This window comes from Salmo salar, chromosome ssa19, assembly GCF_905237065.1.
Source record: "Salmo salar chromosome ssa19, Ssal_v3.1, whole genome shotgun sequence".
Lineage (NCBI taxonomy): Eukaryota > Metazoa > Chordata > Actinopteri > Salmoniformes > Salmonidae > Salmo > Salmo salar.
Genome location: NC_059460.1, coordinates 12679916 through 12700826, shown reverse-complemented (window position 1 = coordinate 12700826; position 20911 = coordinate 12679916). Strand labels below are relative to the sequence as shown.

Below are 20911 nucleotides of genomic sequence, written 5' to 3'. Positions count from 1 at the left end.
CCCTGTACTGGGTACATTAAACAAGGATTAACACCCCTGTCCCGGCCTCCGAATGAGCACGGCGACCTTGGTCTCCTTTGTGCTAAATGATTTATCGTCCAGTCTACACGATGACAACTGGTGCTGCTGCTCTGCTCAGCTTCTTACAGGGCTAGAGGGTGAGACGTGAAAACCACTTCACAGAATCCGGTTTGTCTAAGCTCAAAGCCCTGCCGTAACATTGAGAAACATTGAGAGAACGTTAAGGGCCAGACAGCAGACTCTCTCACGCAAAGCTCAAGGAGAGGCTCGTCCGGTATTCTTGAAACTCCAAATAGGAGAGGAGAGGAGGAAGCCCTGGAGCACCAGACTGGGTACTAGAGCATAGCTGGGAAAGAGGAAGGAGACAAAAAAAAACACAGCTCTCTATTCAGTTTACTGTGTTCATGCGTGCGTGCGTGTGTGTGTGTGTGTGTGTGTGTGTGTGTGTGTGTGTGTGTGTGTGTGTGTGTGTGTGTGTGTGTGTGTGTGTGTGTGTGTGTGTGTGTGTGTGTGTGTGTAATATCACGGATGTTTCAGTGTGGCACCTTGTTATCCAGGGATGTTTCAGTGTGTCACCTTTTTATCCAGTGATGCTTCAGTGTGTCACATTGCTCTCTGGGGATGTTTCAGTGTTTCATACTAACAAGCTGTTTCAGACAAACACTTTAGAGGAGCTCTCCTTGACTTAAATGTTATGCTACATCATACAGCATACAGACTATACTCCTACGGCTACTCACATTTAAGCACTAAGGCACAACAGGAAGTGCTGTATCATGGATACAGTCACAAGTAAATGGCATTGTCCGGCCTGACACGATAGCAACATATTAAAATAACAACAAATTACATATTTACATGAAAACGTTATTTTGATAAGTCAATCCATACAATTACATTCTCCCACCAGAAGATTATAGTCTGGACAAAAATCTGCTTGTTTGTTCTTTTGGTCATGTTGCTACAGATGGGACCTAGTCTTTCATTATTTTTGCAGAGCTGCTATGCAAAAGAACTGGTCATCCATTCTAAACAAAACGGTTGCTATGCAGGCTGGATAAGGTTCTGTCACATGCTCATCACGTCAAACACTGAACCTGAAATGACAGTACACTAGCTGCTTTGCTTCCATTAACCCCCGCTGTACCATACTAAATGCTAGGCTGGAAGCAAGGTGAAATAAGGTGTGAGTTGAGATCAGGGGCGAAAATCTGATATCAACTTTGGAGGGGACAATTACATTACATTTTCTCAAGAGCAATTCCTGAGGGGGACACCAAAAGTAGTGCTGTAACACACAGCCTACGTTTAATATGGTAAATGTATATTGAGGAACCAAAGAAATAAGATGTTTGCCGTACTACTAACTACCGGTACCCAAAACTACACAACTAATCACAACAGAAATACCATTGCCTTTAACAAATCTTAGTTCAGTCACCAGTTTAAGTTGAGAGTGGGGGTATCCATGGCATTTTCCAATTATGTTCCTATTTTACAAGTCAAAAAAATTGAGAACCTTTCATAATGTTGCCAAACAAAGACTCAACAAACTTACCTGAGACTGCCTGTCTCTGCCAGTCTGTCCCTGCATATCTGTCCCCAACTCTGCTGTCTGTGTGCCATCTGTTGCCTGCTCTGCCTAATGACATCATTGTGAAACATTTCCATTAGAATTTCATTTCTTTCTTATGAACATTTTATCAACTAGTCTTTGAGATATTAGGCTACTAGGGTTCTTACTTTGCGTTTTGGTGTACTGAAAAATACTCTGATGTCCGTCTTTTTTCTGTCATTTTTCTGCCATTTTTCTACCTGGTTGGCTACACACACACACAGTATGTAGGTTATTTACAGTAGGAGATGGGCTTCTATCATCTTATCTTCTATCATTCTATATGGGCTTCGATCTAAAAGGTAGCTAGCAAATGTGAAACGGATTGCAGTGACAAGAGTTGACAGCTGTATGAGTTCACCATTTACACAACATATGCTGCAACCTTTTGTAATTTTAATCGTTTGTTTCATATTGGCTGGCTTCTAACAATAGCTGAATTTGCAAAGCTAACGAGCACCAATTCAGTGGTGTTTGCTATAATCTTTGCTACCCGGGTTAAATAAAGGTGAAATAAAATATATAAATAAAAGTTCCCTTGCGACAATTTAGCTTTTGCAACGAGACCATTAAATATATTTAAAACAATGGTAGAAGAGAGTGTAGTTCTGTTCAGTTTATCGCTAACCTTATCACAGGGACTTTGAAGCACTAACTTACATGCATGCTGATCTTGGAATAAATTGACGATAGCAAAGATTCCATCTTTGACGACGCCACATAAATGGAATAGGTACTAGCTAGCTTAATAGTTAATATTTGCGCGCTAGCTCTGCATATTAAGCTAGTGTGTGTGCGTGATTGACTGGATTAACCTCACGTCAGTTACGTGCATTGAGTGCCTTTCAGACAGTAGATACGACCTCTACGTTACCTCGCAAGCTAAGGAACTGGCAGTGGATCAAACCATTGTGAGGCAAAGGGTGGGGGGGGTCGCAATCTTTTGAAACTTAAAAACGAGCTATTAAGTGTCTATAATCAGCACAATTGCTTTCATTGCGTATTATTAATATTATTTAAATTACATAGTTATGTTTCAGTGATATATTGGGGGGACAAATCATATTTTCCCAGGATGGGGGGGTCGTGTCCCCCCCGTCCCCCCCGGGATTTCCGCCCCTGGTTGAGATCAATACAAGAGATGATTCAGACAGCAACATCAACATGATATTCTGATGGAGACTCAGTGATCATTTTCAGATGGAACCGTTAGCAGGCGTAGATGTGTCGCGGACGGCGAATACAGCACGGCTTGGAACGCTGTCCAATCAGCATCCAGGATCCAAACAACAAGTTTCATAAACATTCATAACAAACTCAGACATGTAACAGGAATATGTCCTTTCACTCTCAGTGGCCTCATAGTGTGTGCATAACTTTGTCGTACGTGAGCTTGAATTTGAAGCAACCTTTGTAACACTATACAGTGTTCAAAGGACATTCTCGGTAACGCAAGCTGGACATACCCTCTGTCATGTACATCCGTGTGATTTCTACACACAAATGCTCTCTCTCTCTCTCTCTCTCTCTCTCTCTCACTCACACACTCACACACACACACACCTACACACCTACAGTACACATATACACTCTCTGGGCTCCCGAGTGGCGCAGTGGTCTAAGGGACTGCATCTCAGTGCAAGAGGCGTCACTATAGTACCTGGTTCGAATCCAGGCTGTATCACATCCGGCCATGATTGAGACTCCAATAGGGCGGCGCACAATTGGCCCAGCGTCGTCTGGGTTTGGCCGGAGTAGGCCGTCATTGTAAATAAGAATTTGTTCTTAACTGACTTGCCTAGTTAAATATATAAATAAATACACAGAACACTGTGAATACAGTGTACAGTATATATCATCACACCCTATGTGATTTCATACACTCACTGGGTAGAGAGATCCGACCACAACACTTCCTGCCAGCCGGCCTTCCTGTCTGCCTCTCTGCCTGCTTGCCTGTCTGTCTGCGTGCCCGGTAGGTTGGCCTGTCCCCGAAGTATCTATTACCCAGCATCTGTCATCTGATACCCAACCCTGAGCATCCGCTGGCCTGGTTGGGTTGGAGAGAGGACTATCTGAAGGGCACTCCACTGCCACCAGCAGGGAGAGAGGGGGAGAGAGAGTGAGAGTTGGAGTTGGAGGGCGACAGACAGATGCAGAGAGAGAGATGGAGGAAGAGAGAGAGTTGGAGGGAGACAGAGAGAGTTGGAGGGAGACACAGAGAGAGAGAGAGAGAGTTGGAGGGAGAGAGCGAAAAAGAGAGCAGATATTGATTATTGTCTTAAGTGACTGTGATATATTTAACCATTCTTTGGTAAGGCAGATACTCTTAATCAACCACTATCCTCTCCTCTCTTCCCCTTTCTTCTCCTCTCTTCCCCTCTCCTCTCTTCCCCTCACCTCTCCTCTCTTCCCCTCTCCTCTCTTCCCCTTTCTTCTCTTCCCCCCTCCCCTCCTCTCTTCCCCTCACCTCTCCTCTCTTCCCCTCTCCTCTCTTCCCCTCACCTCTCTTCCCCTCTCCTCTCTTCCCCTTTCTTCTCCTCTCCCCCCTCCCCTCCTCTCTCCCCTCACCTCTCCTCTCTTCCCCTTTCTTCTCCTCTCCCCCCTCCCCTCCTCTCTTCCTATCTCATTTGTTCCCCTCACCTCTCCTCCCTTCCTTTCTCCTCTCCCCTCCTCCCCTTTCTTCTCCTTTCTTCCATCTCCTCTTCCCCTCTCCTCTCTGCTCTTCACCTCTCTTCTTTTCCCCTCTCCTCTTATCTCCTCTCTTCCCTTCCCCTCTCCTCTCTTCTCCTCCCCTCACTTCCCCCTCTCCTCTCTTCTGTCCTCCTCTCCTCTCTTTTCTTCTCCTCTCCTCCCCTCTCCTCTACATTCCTCTTCTCCCCTTCCTTATCCTCTCCACTGCTCTCCTCTCACCCTCTCTTCTCTTTTCCCCTCCTCTCCTCCTGAGGGCTGGTGTGGCCCAACATACATGGTTTCTAAACCAGCTGAGTTCATAGTCTCTGTGTGAGGAGGGAGACAGCAGGGCCACTAGCCACATCAAAGAGAGAGAGAGAAGAGGGAAAATAAGAAGAGAGGGGGGGGGGCGCTGTTAAAGTGGAGTCAGGAACTGTTCATTAGTATCCTGTGGCGTACTTAATGATGTTTGCCCTTCTTTTCAAAATGCTAGTCAGACAGGCATAAATGTGAACACATCTACAAACTCATCACTAGTAAACATATGATAGCTTCTAAGTCCCGATAAAGGAATTAAAACTCATGACAAAACAAATTTGTGCTTTCAACATGAAAAAGCGAAATAGCACACCATAGGTAGTATTAAGGCAATGACATCTATCGGTAATACATCCTGAGCTGGGTCCTCTTTCAATTCTAATGGTTAAAATATGTCTAAATCTGCCTCTGCAGACGTTTCTTTTCAACCTCCACCGTGACATCATGTACAAAGAGTGAGCTGACAGTTCAATATTGACAACACACTGCTTGTCCTGAAGCTTGCTTGAACTGACTAAAGCATGTAGCCTACAGTACAGTACAGCACAGTGTGTGAACGCCAATCGGTGAACTCCGGGAATCTTGTTGAACTGTGGTCCGAGTTAGAGGCTGAATCATCTAGAGACTGTAATATGCCGTCTACAGCTGCGGTTGATGGAGTCTATGAGGTAATGTCTCTTCTCTATATCTTCCTACCGTATCAGCTGATTTTAAAATAGAAAGTGCTGACTGGATGTTTCCATATGGAATCCTATGATTGATGACCTACAGCATGGTCCCTCGGAGACATGCAGATGTACAGACGGTCTCTTGGACAGATCAGACTTCTTTAGTTATGCCCTCACAGCAGAGTTAATAACATGCGAGTAGCTGATGTTTATATTGGTGACATGTCGTTCTTTTTTCTGACAGAATGTGTCTCTAAAATGAGAGCGATATTTTTCTGTTAGTCGGCACCTAACAAACGTTTCAGGTGTGTGTCAATATTCTTTCTTTTATTATGATAAAGAACATCAGCTTAGAATGTCCAGACATAGACTATCAATCTCTATGTTCCCTCTTCTCCGGGTCCTTCGACCTAAAATAAATGTTTGACTGTAGTTCCATGTGAGGATTTTCTCATGCGATGGCTCGGTTAGTTAAAACCTGTTTAGCTCACGGCCAAGGTGTTTTCTGTAAATGTTCCATCCACCACGTGTTGCTTTCTCACGTATTACTTTACGTAAACTTTTGCGTGTACAAAGATGGGCACTGAGACTCATAGACGGCATCATTACTGAATAGGGGCATTCATATCAAAATGAGAGGTGTTGTAGTTCTGTCCGCGTTGCTGTTCTGTCTGTCTGGGGCATGGGTCACGTAGAGTGGAGAAACAACCCGAAAACAACAACTGACCAGACCACCAATATTGACATCTGGAATGAGCTGAGAAACATGGTGCACACCCTGACCTGTAAGGTGGACAACTTGGAGAGAGCGAATGCAGGTGCTGTAATAATACAAATTTGTGCATAATTAAAATGTTTGTCCATTTACAGATCATCAGGTTTAAGAATGCTTTTTTCCCCCGTAATGCCAGAACAAGCAGCGGAGCTGTCAGCCCTTCAGACCAGACTCTGAGTCAGTGAGGGCCAGGTAGAGGAATTGAAGAAAGAGATCATATCAGGTTAAGTCTGGATCAAATTTAAACTAATGTAGTAGGTCAGTTGCAGTGAAGAAAAATGTAGAATTCAATCAGGATTAAAGTTGCTCCTAGATAGTAATTCCACCAACTCAGTGGACTTGTGGTTTGAGTGTCTGCCCTGAGATTGGAAGGTTGGGAGTCATACCAAAGGCTGTAAAAATGGGACCCAATGTCTTCTTCGCATTCAGCATTAAGGAGATCAATTGGGAGTAAGGCCCTGCAATAGACTAGCATCCTGTCCAGAGGGTTGTACTTGTACATCAAGCTGCCTCACATTACAGAAACAGGAGATTGCCTCCGGCTCCTGTGAACCGTTCTGGCTTGCAGAAGCCTTGGCTTGTAAGGCTACCACTAACATAAAATCCATAAACCCCCAAAAATTGGAACACTGTTTAAAGCTATTGTTGTTTATGATTTCAACTCAAGCTGCAGAACAGGCAGTTATGCAGGCCAGAGTGACAGCCAGTGAGAACATCATAGAGGGAACTGGAGAGCAAGAACACAGGTACTGTAAAACAAATATACGCAGTATCCAGTAAGTATGGAAATCTGTGGAAAATCCAGAAGTTCACACAAACTAACCCAATGTGTTTCCTCTACCATAACCTACAGACACACCAAGGGTGGCCTTCTCTGCTGGTTTCACTGATTTAGTTGATGAACATATAGGGGCCTTTAGTGTTAACCAGGCTTCCCAACTGATCTTCACAAATGTAATCACCAACATTGGAGCAGCATACAATGCAAAGACTGGTAAGTACATTGTGTTCACCACCAATACAGCTGCAATTTACATGAACACAGTGATTATTGGGAACAAGAATAAGGATGCATTTGGTCTGGATGGTGCCAGTGACCTTAAAGGTTCTGGTGAGCATGTGTCCAATGCATTTATTCTAGAGCTGGAGGAGGTAGATGTGATCTCCACAGTCCTTCCCCAACACATGGGACTCTATGATATCATGTTTTTCTACAACGCCTTCAGTGGCTTCCTGCTCTTCCCTTTGTTAGGGGGACACCATCAATGTGCTTAGGGCCTCTGAAGTTCCAAAATGACAATTAGACAAATAATCATGGTTTCAATAATTGGACATTGCAATAAACAAACAAAAATATTGTTGAACTACTATGTATTTAGTAATAGTGTGAAATCAACGTATGGTTGAAATGATGTGTTCTACAAAACATGAACTTTACTGGAATTATGTAGTTGGTATCGTAATAAAATGACACATACTGGATTGTTTTTGTATAATTTTTACCATATAGGTCAATAATTCACCTTTCCTATATAAGTAGTCCCGTGACAGCTGTCTCATCTAACCAACGCTCCCCTTCAGTCTCGGCGGTACCAAGTATTTCTACATAACACACACAGTATTTCTACATAACACACACAGTATGTCTACATAAAACACACAGTATGTCTACATAACACACACAGTATGTCTACATAAAACACACAGTATGTCTACATAACACACACAGTATGTCTACATAAAACACACAGTATTTCTACATAAAACACACAGTATTTCTACATAACACACACAGTATGTCTACATAAAACACACAGTATGTCTACATAAAACACACAGTATGTCTACATAAAACACACAGTATGTCTACATAAAACACACAGTATGTCTACATAAAACACACAGTATGTCTACATAAAACACACAGTATTTCTACATAAAACACACAGTATTTCTACATAACACACACAGTATGTCTACATAAAACACACAGTATGTCTACATAAAACACACACACACAGTATGTCTACATAAAACACACAGTATGTCTACATAAAACACACAGTATGTCTACATAAAACACACAGTATGTCTACATAATACACACAGTATGTCTACATAAAACACACAGTATGTCTACATAAAACACACAGTATGTCTACATAAAACACACAGTATGTCTACATAAAACACACACACACAGTATGTCTACATAACACAGACACACACACGGTATGTCTACATGACAGATGTGCTAAACATATGTTTTGCAATGAAGTGAAAAAAAGTACTGCAGATTGCATCTGTGTGTGTTTTCCCAATGCTATGATGTGAGAGCAGAGGAAATACAAACACGGCTATAGCGACAGAGACTAGGCTAGGGTTGAATAGTGGGAACCAGCTTACCGAGATTTACCTCCCAAACCCACTCCCTATTCCTGGGATCAATAACTTGCTAGAAACCAGTAAATTATACTACATGACCAAAAGTATGCTCATCAGACATCTCATTCCAAATTCATGAGCGTTACACCACTCCAGTCAACGCTTGGCATTGCGCATGGTGATCTTAGGCTTGTGTGCGGCTGCTCGGCCATGGAAACCCCTTTCATGACGCTCCCGAAGAACTGTTCTTGTGCTGACATTGCTTCCAGGGGCAATTTGGAACTCGGGGCAGCTCTAGCTGGGCAGAAATTTGACAAACTGACTTGAAAAAGGAAAGATGGCATCCTATGACGGTGCCACGTTGAAAGTCACTGAACTCTTCAGTAAGGTCATTCTACTGCCAATGTTTGTCTATGGAGATTGCATGGCTGTGTGCTCGATTTTATACACCGGTCAGCAACGGGTGTGGCTGAAATACCCACACCCGTGGTAGAATCCAGTCATTTGAGAAGTGTCCACATACTTTTGCATATATAGTGTATAATAAATTATTTCTATGAACAGCATGACATGAAATGGATCTGTTAAATTATATGCAATGTCTAAACCTGGCTTCTCTACGGGCCACAGCCTCCTCTCTGCTATCAGCGTGATCAATTATCAATGCTCAGGGTTGACAGGCAGCACATCTCAGTAGCCTTTGGATGGAAGTTCAAAATGCATGTATCGCATCATGATAACTTTTTTTCTTGTGAAAGGTAGGACTATATTGCAACAGTATTGCCATGTGTATTTCTGCCCCATGTGAAGACAACATGTAAACCCTGGTTTCTAACGGTAGAAGGTGAACGACAGGCAGATTCTCACATTTCCTGTTCTCTCCGCTCCATTACCACCTGAAGAGCTTGGTAGAGTCCCAAATGGCACCCTATTCCCTGCATAGCACACTACTATTGAACTGGGCCCTATGGGCCCTGGTCAAAAGTAGTGCACTATATAGGGAATACGGTGCCATTTGGGACGCAGACCTAGCCTGGCGTGGCAGGGATTATAGCCAGGGTAACCATCTCACTTTATGGCTATCCAATTCCATCTGCACAGAGTGGAACTCACTCGACGGACTAGAGAAGATCTATTGCATTGCTAAGAATTAAATTTAAATGTACAGTGTGTGTCAAGAATACAGCACAACACCAAATCAAATGAAGGGCCATCTATTCTATACTGCACTTAAGGTTGAGGCCAGAACATCCAAAATGTTTCTGTTGGAACTAAATAAGCAAACGCCCCAACAGAACCAGTTCATCACAGATCAATGACATATCAACATACAGGAACTCCTTTACAACAAGAAGGTGTGGGGAGGGAGAGAGAGAGGAAGAGAGAGAGAGAGAGAGAGATCTGACAAATACTTGAATCAGTTATAGAACCCATTGCCCTTTATGGTTGTGAGGTCTGGCGTCCGCTCACCAACCAATTATTCACAAAATGGGACTAACACCAAATTGAAACTCTGCATGCAGAATTCTGCAAAAATATCCTCTGTGTACAACGTAAAACACCAAATAATGCATGCAGAGCAGAATTAGGCCGATACCCGCTAATTGTCAAAATCCAGAAAAGAGCCATTAAATTCTACAACCACCTAAAAGGAAGTGATTCCCAAACCTTCCCCTAACAAAGCCATCACCTACAGAGAAATTAACCTGGAGAAGAGTCCCCTAAGCAAGCTGGTCCTGGGGCTCTGTTCACAAACACAAACACACCCCACAGAGCCCAAAGACAGCAACACAATTAGACCCAACCAAATGAGAAAAAGATAATTACTTGACACATTGGAAAGAATTATTTAAAAAAACAGAGCAAACTAGAATGCTATTTGGCCCTAGAAAGAGAGTACACAGTGGCAGAATACCTGACCACTGTGACTGAACCAAACTTAAGGAAAGCTTTGACTATGTACAGACTCAGTCAGCATAGCCTTGCTATTGAGAAAGGCCACCATAGGCAGACCTGGTTCTCAAGAGAAGACAGGCTATGTGCACACTGCCCACAAAATGAGGTGGAAACTTTGTACTTTAACTACTTGAATATCTTTACAACACTTCATATAGGCATAAAATGACATTTGAAATTTCTTCATTCTTTTGGAACTTTTGTGAGTGTAATGTCGACTGTTCATTTTTCATTTCACTTTTGTTTATTATCTATTTCACTTGCTTTGGCAATGTAAACATATGTTTCCCATGCCAATAAAGCCGGTTGAATTGAGAGAGAGAGGATGTATGGGGTGTGATATCAATAAACTAATCAGTCAACCCTCCATGTCCTTATTTTATTATTTACCTTTATTTAACTTGGCAAGTCAGTTAAGAACAAATTCTTATTTTCAATGATGGCCTAGGAACTGCCTTGTTCAGAACGACAGATTTTTACCTTGTCAGCTTGGGGAATCAATCTTGCAACCTTTCGGTTACTAGTCCGAAGCTCTAACCACTACGCTACCTGCTGCCCCAAAATATTAAAGATATTGATACAGCAATAGGAATGCCACCGGACACATAATGGGAAATGAGCCAATCCTTCTAGCAGCAACTGTCATTTTTCCAGTTATATTTTCTATGGTGAAGAAGGATTAAGAAGAGCTACATTTGCATATACTGTACATATTCAACAAGGAGCTGTTGATTTGTGTATGGAATATTCTGGGGATTTGTATCTTGGCGTGTGAAGGAAGGAAGAGTGTCTTCTTGACAAGCAGCAGTCAGACTGTGTTTTAATTATAAATGACTTAACTCAACCAAGCAAGCAAGATACCAGGAGAAATCATTTAAACACTTTAACAACCATCACAACAGATTATGATATGTACTGTACATCAAATGCTGTGTTGTCTGATATTTTACTAACTGTATATAGAAAAACAACAACAGTGAATTAGCCTAGCTGTTTTCTAATGGTTATGTAACAATAAAAAAAGTAACTTTAGTTCATTTATTTTCTGAATCCTATATCGAAAACAGCCTAGATGTTTTCTAATGGTTATGTAATTTTGGTGGTTTACTAAAGTCCATTTAGTTGATCCACATACTTAGCTAGTTAGTGAGTTAGTTGGTTGGTTTGTTAGTTAGTTCATTAGTCTGTTAGCTTGTTGGTTCGTAAGTTTATTAGTTTGTTAGTTCGTTAGATTGGAGTTCCATGTAGTATCCACATAGGTAACTTCCTGGATGCCCTAGGAGTTCTGATGAGCTGTGAGGAGTTCTGAGCCCAGGTGGAGCTAGAGGTCAAAGGTTAGTAGAGTTTCTACCCTGGAACCATCTAGGCATTCAGCTAAGCGTTCCTATTGATCATAGAGGCACTCCAAGCTGAGCTGTCTGGAGCCTGACAGATGTTATAAGTCATTAAGGCTAAATCAAAAACGCTGTCTGTCTGTCTGTCTGTCTGTCTGTCTGTCTGTCTGTCTGTCTGTCTGTCTGTCTATAGGTCTGTCAAATCAAATCAAATCAAATTGTATTTGTCACGTGCTTCGTTACCAACAGGTGTAGACCTATAGTGAAATGCTTACTTACGGGTACTTTTCCAACAATACAGAGTTAAAGATAAGATAAAACATTGAATAAAAAATATAAATAGTGACACGTACAGTCTGTCTCTTTATCTGTCTCTTCTCTCAGTCTTTCTCTCTCTCTCTTACACACACACACACACATACTCAAAAGGCATAAAAATGTGAGAGAGAGCGAGAGAGAGAGAGCGAGAGAGAGAGAGAGAGAGAGAGAGAGAGAGAGAGAGAGAGAGAGAGAGAGAGAGAGAGAGAGAGAGAGAGAGAGAGAGAGAGAGAGAGAGGATGTATAGAATGGGATATCAATAGACTATTAAATAAATCAGTCAACCCTCCATGTCCTTATTGATACAGCAATAGGAATGCCACCGGACACATGATGGTGAAATGAATCAAGCCTTCATCAGCAGCTACTGTCATTATTCCAGTTCTATTTTCTATGGTGAAGAAGGATTAAGAAGAGCTACATTTGCATATACTGTACATATTCAACAAGGAGCTGTTGATTTGTGTATGGAATATTCTGGGGATTTGTATCTTGGCGTGTGAAGGAAGGAAGAGTGTCTTCTTGACAAGCAGCAGTCAGACTGTGTTTTAATTATAAATGACTTAACTCAACCAAGCAAGCAGGATTCCAGGAGAAATCATTTAAACACTTTAACAACCATCACATCATATTCTGCTCTGTAAAGTAGATCAAAATCTGTGTGGATTCTGCCCAATTTCCAGGATATTTTACTAATCCTATATCGAAAATAACCTGTGTATTAGCCTAGCGGTTTTCAAATGATTGTCATTTTTTTGTTTTACTAAAGTCCATTTAGTTGCTCCACATACATATCTAGTTAATTAATGAATTAGTTAGTTGGTTTGTTAGTTAGTTCGTTAGTCTGTTAGCTTGTCAGTTCGTAAATGTATTAGTTCGTTAGATTGGAGTTCCATGTAGTATCCACATAGGTAACTTCCTGGATGCCCTAGGAGTTCTGATGAGCTGTGAGGAGTTCTGAGCCCAGGTGGAGCTAGAGGTCAAAGGTTAGTAGAGTTTCTACCCTGGAACCATCTGGGCATTCAGCTAAGCGTTCCTATTGATCATAGAGGCACTCCAAGCTGAGCTGCCTGGAGCCTGACAGATGTTATAAGTCATTGAGGCAAAAGCATAATCAAAAACTCTGTCTGTCTGTCAGTCTATCTCTCTCTCCCTCTCTTTCTCTCGGTCTCACACACACACACACACACACACACACACACACACACACACACACACACACACACACACACACACACACACACACACACAGGCCCATGGTTCCATGCTCAGTCAAGGCTCACTGATTCGGGAGATGTCCCCCGGGATGAAACAAACGCCACAAATCCTGTCCCTCTGTCTGTCTGTCTATCTAGCCCGCCCCTCCCACTTCAGAGGCCAGCCGCCTCCCTCCCTCCCTCCCCTCTCCACCTCCCTCTGCTTTTAATTAAAGCACACTGGGGACTTTATGAAACTAGCGGCATGGCTGTTAAGAGCCACCGCCTCCCTCACACACTGACAACACAGCACTCACACAAAGGCTGCGTCAAAACAGGCAGCCCAATTCAGATTTTTTTCTTCCAGCAATTGGTCTTTTGACCAATCACATCAGATCTTTTTCTGAGCTGATCTGATTGGTCAAAAGACCAATTAGTGTAAACTGGGCTGCCTGTGTATACGTAGCCATATCACAACGATGAACCAAGACAAAACAAGGCTTTTAACCCCATTACAACTGAACTGTTTTCTTTTTAATGAGTGGAAACTGAAGCATTGTCCTATGTGTCAGTAACTACGGAGGATGAGAAATGCTCGCACCATACAGCGTGAGGTAAATGTGTGTACATACAGAGGAAGAGCATCCAACTGTAGCGTGCCAATACTGTTCTCTTCAAGTAATCCACTATGATAGGTAGTATTCTCTCATACAGTCAGTGATGGTATACATTATTCTCCTAAAACAGCCCATTACAGGGGACACTAATCTCCTTACATGACTCTTTGTCGTGTGCACTATTCATCTCAAGGTGTTCCCAAGCTGACAACAGTTAAGTATAACAGGATCCTTCCAGCTTGAGTTATGGAACACTCAAAGCAAAATATGTGAAGGGAGAGTTGAGTATCCACAATGAAACAGTGAGCATGGACGGTTACATGCACACAATAATACGATTATTGTGGATAATAATACGATTATTGTGGATAGTCAGATTAATATAATAGTTTGTTTAAAACATTTACATGCTTTGCAAGAACTGGTTCCCTAATAATGCTGTTTACATGGACACATTTGAAATCAGGCTACTGAGGGGACATTTTTTATAAATGCAAGAAATCACCAATAAAAATAAACGTTCTACCACAGGGCCCATTTTATTTTTGCGAAACCTTTTTGATTCTGAGTTGGGACATATAAAGTTTGTACGTGAAAACTCTTTCTAAGATGCGTACTTTCAGTTTTTCCGAACTCACTTCATACGTAATAAGAGGGAGGATTGATCGGCTGGGACTAGCACATGTGCAGATCAAATACACTGCTAGAACGTCGATTAAGCTGTTTGCATGTCCTAATAATTCAAAACATAACCTCACGCCAATTAACATAAGCAGAGTAAGGTGTTTAAATGACTATTTCCGTACTCGGCCTACTGCCATAATCAGTTTGATATCGAATTATTGGTCTGCATGTAAACGTACTCAGTGCCTGAATACTGTTGCTTACCTTTCCAAAGTCCCGCACATCAAACAAGTCGAAGGCCTCAAAGAGTTCACTCTTCTTCATGCCAAATATCTCATAGCAGGCGGAGAGAAATGTCCTGATGTTCTTCAAGCACAGGAACTGGAAACAGAGTAAAGGGGGATATTGTGATTATTCGTTGGGTGATGATATAAGATGATTGACCATACAGTCACACAAAGTAAAATGAGTCACTTTATTCTGATGACAGACTTGCTTCACTGCATAGCTCGATCTCATTTTAAATGCGTATTTATTTAAGTCTAGACATAAATGTAAGCCGATTTGAGAAATCCCCGTCTATTCAGCGTGTTTGAAGGCGGAGTACCACAGATCATACCACAGTCTTCTCAGAATCAGACCCCAGTCTCACTATTATCACTTATCAACACTGGTCCTGACCTGTTTGCCACAAACTGTCAAGAGGGCCTAAACATTTATATTGAGCAGTTGGAGGCCAGAAGAGGCTCATGTCTGGTTCATACTTCAACATGGCTGCCACACAACACATTCCCATTCCACCTGGCTTCCACAATAAACATACTGCCATTGTTGTATATGTGAAAATGACAAATCAAATCAAATGTTATTTGTCACATCTTCCCGAATACAACAGGAGTAGACCTTACAGTAAAATGCTTACTAAGAAGAGCTTAACCAACAATGCAGTTTTAAGAAAGTATTTACTAAAATAAACTGAAGTAAAAAAAATACAAATACAAAAATAAGAAAAATAGAAAAATAACAAATAATTAAGGAGCAACAATAAAATAACAGTAGCGAGGCTATATACAGCGGGTACCGGTACAGGGTCAAGGTGTGGGGGCACCGGTTAGTCGAGGTAATTAAGGTAATATGTACATGTAGGTAGAGGTAAAGTGACTATGCATGGATAATAAACAACAGCGTGAAAATGGGGGGTGGGGTGGGGACAATGCAAATAGTCCGGGTAGCCATTTTATTAGCTGTTCAGGAGTCTTATGGCTTGGGGGTAGAAGCTGTTAAGAAGCCTTTTGGACCTAGATTTGGCGCTCCGGTACCGCTTGCTGTGCGATAGCAGAGAGAACAGTCTCTGACAGTGTGGTGCCAGGACAACAACCTCTTTCTCAATGTGAGCAAGACAAAGGAGCTGATCATGGACTATAGGAAAAGGAGGGCCGAACAGGCCCCAATTAACATCGATGGGACTGAAGTGGAGTGGGTGGAGAGTTTCAAGTTCCTTGGTGTCCGCATCACCAACAAACTATCATGGTCCAAACACACCAAGACAGTTGTGAAGAGGGCACGACAACACCTTTTCCCCATCAGGAGACTGAAAAGATTTGGCATGGGTCCCCAGATCCTCAAAACGTTCTACAGCTGCACAATCGAGAGCATCCTGACTGGTTGCATCACCGCCTGGTATGGCAACTGCTCAGCATCTGACCTGAAGGCGCTACAGAGGGTAGTGCGTACGGCCCAGTACATCCCTGGGGCCAAGCTTCCTGACATCCAGAACCTCTAAACTGGGCGGTGACTCCACGGCAAGCTCCTTCTGACCTTCTTCAGCCACTACCGGTTCCTCATCGTCCCTGTTCCCATATCTCTCTGGACTTCGTCACTGGGCTTCCCCCATCTGATGGCAACACCATCATTCTGACAGTGGTGGATCGGTTCACTAAGGCTGCTCATTTCATCCCTCTCCCCAAACTTCCCTCTGCCAAGGAAAGGGCCCAGCTCATGGTGCAGCACATCTTCCGGATCCATGGACTCAATTCTCATCTCAGTTTTGGAAGGAGTTCTGCACCCTAATTGGGGCGTCGGCCAGCCTATTCTCCGGATTCCATCCCCAGTCGAACGGCCAGTCGGAGCGAGCTAACCAGGACCTGGAGACCACCCTAAGATGCCTGGTCTCAACCAACCCCACTACCTGGAGCCGACAACTAGTCTGGGTGGAGTATGCCCGGAACATCCTTCCCTGTCCAGCAACGGGACTCCCCTTTTGAGTGCTCCATGCGGTATCAGCCTCTGCTCTTCCCAGAACAAGAACTAGAAGTCAACGTACCCTCGGCCCAGATATTCGTCCCCGCCGTTGACGTACCTGGAGAAGAGCTTGGATAGCACTTCTCAAGACCAACTCCAGGTATCGTCAGCAAGCAGATCGCCACCGGACTCCAGTTCCCCTCTACCGCATTGGGCAGAGGGTATGGCTGTCCACACGGGACTCTGCCCCCTTCAGAGTCCTGAAAACTGTCCCCCCATTTCATTGGTCTGTTTCCCATCTCTAGAGTCCTTAGTTCCACTGCTGTCCATCTCTTGTTACCCCATACCCTCCGCATTCACCCTACGTTCCATGTGTCTAGGATTAAGCCCGTGTCTCACAGTCCTTTGTCTTCTGTCCCCAGCCCCCCCCCCTCCCCGTGTCATTGATGGCCATCCGGCATACACAGTGAGACGTCTCCTGGGTGTTCGACCAAGGGGCAGGGGTTTCCAGTACCTGGTTGACTGGGAGGGTTATGGCCCGGAGGAGAAGTGTTGGCTTCCCGCTAGAGACATCCTGGATCCAGCCCTCATCACCGACTTCCACCGTTGACACCCCGATCAACCAGGTATGCGCCCAGGTAGGACGCCAGGTGGCGTCCCTAGAGGGGGGGGGGTACTGTCACACCCTGATCAGTTTCACCTGTCCTTGTTATTGTCTCCATCCCCTCCAGGTGTCGCTTGTTATCCCTGGTGTATTTATCCCTGTGTTTCCTGTCTCTCTGTGCCAGTTCGTCTTGTATGTTCCAAGTCAACCAGCATGTTTTTCCCGTGCTCCTGTCTTTTCTATTCTCTTTTACTAGACCTCCCGGCTTTGACCCTTGCCTGTTTAGGGACTCTGTACCCGCCTGCCTGACCATTCTGCCTGTCCTGACCTCGAGCCTGCCTGCCTGCCACACTGTACCTCCTGGAGTCTGAACTGGTTTTGACTTTTTGCCTGTCCACAACCATTCTCTTGCCTACCCCTTTTGGATATAATAAATATCAAAGACTCAATCCATCTGACTCCCGTGTCTGCATCTGGATCTCGCCTTGTGCCCTCCTTGAAAGCATAAGCTCTACCTTTAGCTCAGTGAGGATGTTACCTGTAATCCATGGCTTCTGGTTGGGGTATGTATGTACGGTCACTGAGGGCACGATGTCATCAATGCACTTATTGATGAAGCCAGTGACTGATGTAGTTTACTCCTCAATGCCATCGGAAGAATCCCGGGAAACATATTCCAATGTGTGCTAGCAAAACAGTCCTGTAGCTTAGCATCTGCGTCATCTGACCACTTCCTTATTGAGCGAGTCACTGGTACTTCCTGCTTTAGTTTTTGCTTGTAAGCAGGAATCAGGAGGATAGAGTTATGGTCAGATTTGCCAAATGGAGGGTGAGGGAGAGCTTTGTATGTATCTCTGTGTGTGGAGTAAAGATGTTTTTTTCCTGCTGGCTGCACATTTAACATGCTGGTAGAAATTAGGTAAAACGGATTTAAGTTTTCCTGTATTACAGTCCCCGGCCACAAGGAGCGCCGCCTTTGGATGAGCATTTTCTTGTTTGCTTATGGCCTTATACAGCTCGTTGAGTGTCGTCTTAGTGCCAGAGTCACGTATAACAGTCAAAGTCCAGAAACTTTGTTGAGTTTGAAAATGGATGGGGCTATTGTCTGTCTAAAACTGCAGCCTGACATCCTGACAGAATCAAATAAGTCAAAACTCCATCCAGTATTATTAATAAGAAGATCGTTTACTGACTTGCCAAACCTTTCTGCCTAGTGCACATCCCAAATTTGAAGTAATGAACCTAATGTAGATCAATAGACAGGCCTCTTCCTATCCAGATCAGTCTCCGACAGAACCGCACATAGGCAGAGTCAGTAGCCTCAAACCCTGCCACATAGCGTTGGCTGAATAAAAATAGATTTAGTGAAGCTAAAATGCTGACGCGATGGATGCTACTGCAGTCTTACAGTTGAGAAGATGGGAGAGGTGAACATCACACTCAGTGTAATCTTAACCTTTTGATCAGAGTGCTGTGTCTGGGACAGAGACAAACGAGGAGGCCCGTTAAGATAATTGGCTGACATAAAACATGGTTGACACACAGTGGGTTAGCTACTCTGTGATAAACTCTGGATGAAAGAGAGGATGTTGTCATAGACTGTTTTATAGGAGGATGCTGTTGGCACACCCCCGTCATTACTAGAGTAGACTACTATTCCCAACCAAATCTGAACTGAAATGCTCTCTCATCTGTAACAATGCATTGTGTACTTGTTCATTTCTGTAGGTTGCAATAAGCTGCTTCTCTGCAGGTTTTGAGAATTGCAGGAAAATTAACATTTATGAATTGCAGGGTCATTGACATCATGATATGTGCATATTTAAACCATATCGCCAAATGATGGACTTAAGTCACTCAACACAGGATATCCCCAACAACTAACTATGCTGATGGTAACATCCTCCAATGCAAGACTTTCTCACAACAGGCTGTTAGAATGACATCAGTCCTCACAAACACGTACTGATGTACAGTGAATAACCAGTAACCAGGCTCTAACAAGCCTTATTTCAGGGCGGTACTGAAACCCTTCAGAGATGGGGTTGTTTGCTTACTTCTTTTTCGTTTGGTCTTGACTCACAGGCAGGCTTTCACAGGAAGTGTTTTTTTATCGGTTGTTCTCTCTCTCTCATTTTTACAACAGCACAGCTGTTGTCTGTGTGATACTGTTGTCTCTGTGATGCTGTAACTCTGCTATGCACGACAGTAGATGCAGTCAACGAGTCTGGGTTACTAGAACAGTGTTACAATCCTAGTAAACAATGCATTGTTAAAAACAGAATTCACAAGTCAAACAACTGAGAGGCAAAGTCATCTTTCTCTATTCATTATAACAGTTTCTCTATTCATATTTCTCTATGCAATATTTTGCTATCCTCCTGAACTGTGGCACGAGATCAGAGCCGTCTCTGAAGATGATGATGGGCACAAACATCAAATATTAAATTCTGCTCCACTCAAATCGCATCAGGCATTACAGATGACTTCACAAGAACGGCCTTGGGGCAGAAAACCCCAGATAAGACAGTCAGAGCGAAGGGCACGCAGGCAGCTAGTAAATAATGTTGAATGTTTACACTTGTATGCATGCCGTTTTATCTGAGGAGCACATCTTGGAGACGGCCGCCCGGGGGCTTCTGAGCAACCCTGAAGAGCTTTAGTATCTGAAGGAAACAGCAGCCTCACAGAGAGGCATCTGAAACCCACAGCACTAGGCTCAGTGGGCTGAAACCCTTTCTGTAGCACTGGGGTGAAGCATGCTGGGTGCAGGGAGGGAGGGGGTGGTGAGCAAGCACCAGGGAGGCTCAGGATCGTTTCACACTGAGCTGTTTTCTGCGTTAGGAACACTCAGCCCCCTAAGGCTCTTGTACAGTACAGAGAGAGGCCTGACTGGTGTGGGTACCCTCAAAACCATCCTTCTGACATGGAATGCCGATTTCACACCACGGCTTATTGTTGCATCCCGGCAGACATCTCCCGAATCAGTGAGCCTTGACTGAGCATAGAACCATGGGCCTGCTGTGTTAGAGTGTGTGTGTGTTAGAGAGTGTGTGTGTGTGTGTGTTAGAGAGTGTGTGTGTGTGTGTGTGTGTGTGTGTGTGTGTGTGTGTGTGTGTGTGTGTGTGTGTGTGTGTGTGTGTGTGTGTGTGTGTGTGTGTGTGTGTGTGTGTGTGTGTGTGTGTGTGTGTGTGTGTGTGTTAACCTGTAGAGTAGGGAAGGGGACCAGGAAGGATACAAGGGTAAGTGTAGGGAGAATTCACCACAACACTGTATAATGAAGGTGTAGCATTTCATATCTGAAGCACCATGCCAAAACCATCTGCAGAAATAAGACAACGAGAAAATGGTCTCTACCACCATCCAATCCCACATTCTGCTTTTCAAGTCATGTGGTATTGCTGTGTTGAATCTGTTCAGAGCGCTTTAGCTCCATAATAAGGATCTTATTTCGTTCTGCTCATGTATTCCCTTCAATACGCTCCAAAGCTCCATGGCAACCACAGTGTGGGGATCTTTTAAAACCCCAGTGTGTATTGTATGTAGCCTAGCCTACCAGCTACTAC

At 43.6% G+C, this 20911-nt stretch overlaps 1 protein-coding gene across 2 annotated transcripts in view; it reads right to left on the bottom strand.

The window, feature by feature from the left end:
• The window catches only part of vav3 (vav guanine nucleotide exchange factor 3), a 119969-nt gene that overhangs the window by 86749 nt on the left and 12309 nt on the right, over positions 1-20911 (bottom strand). For both annotated transcript variants that reach the window (XM_014157308.2, XM_014157310.2), the window contains exon 2: positions 14765-14881. In XM_014157308.2, coding sequence (XP_014012783.2) covers positions 14765-14881 — 117 coding nt within the window. The remainder of the gene's footprint in view (positions 1-14764; positions 14882-20911) is intronic.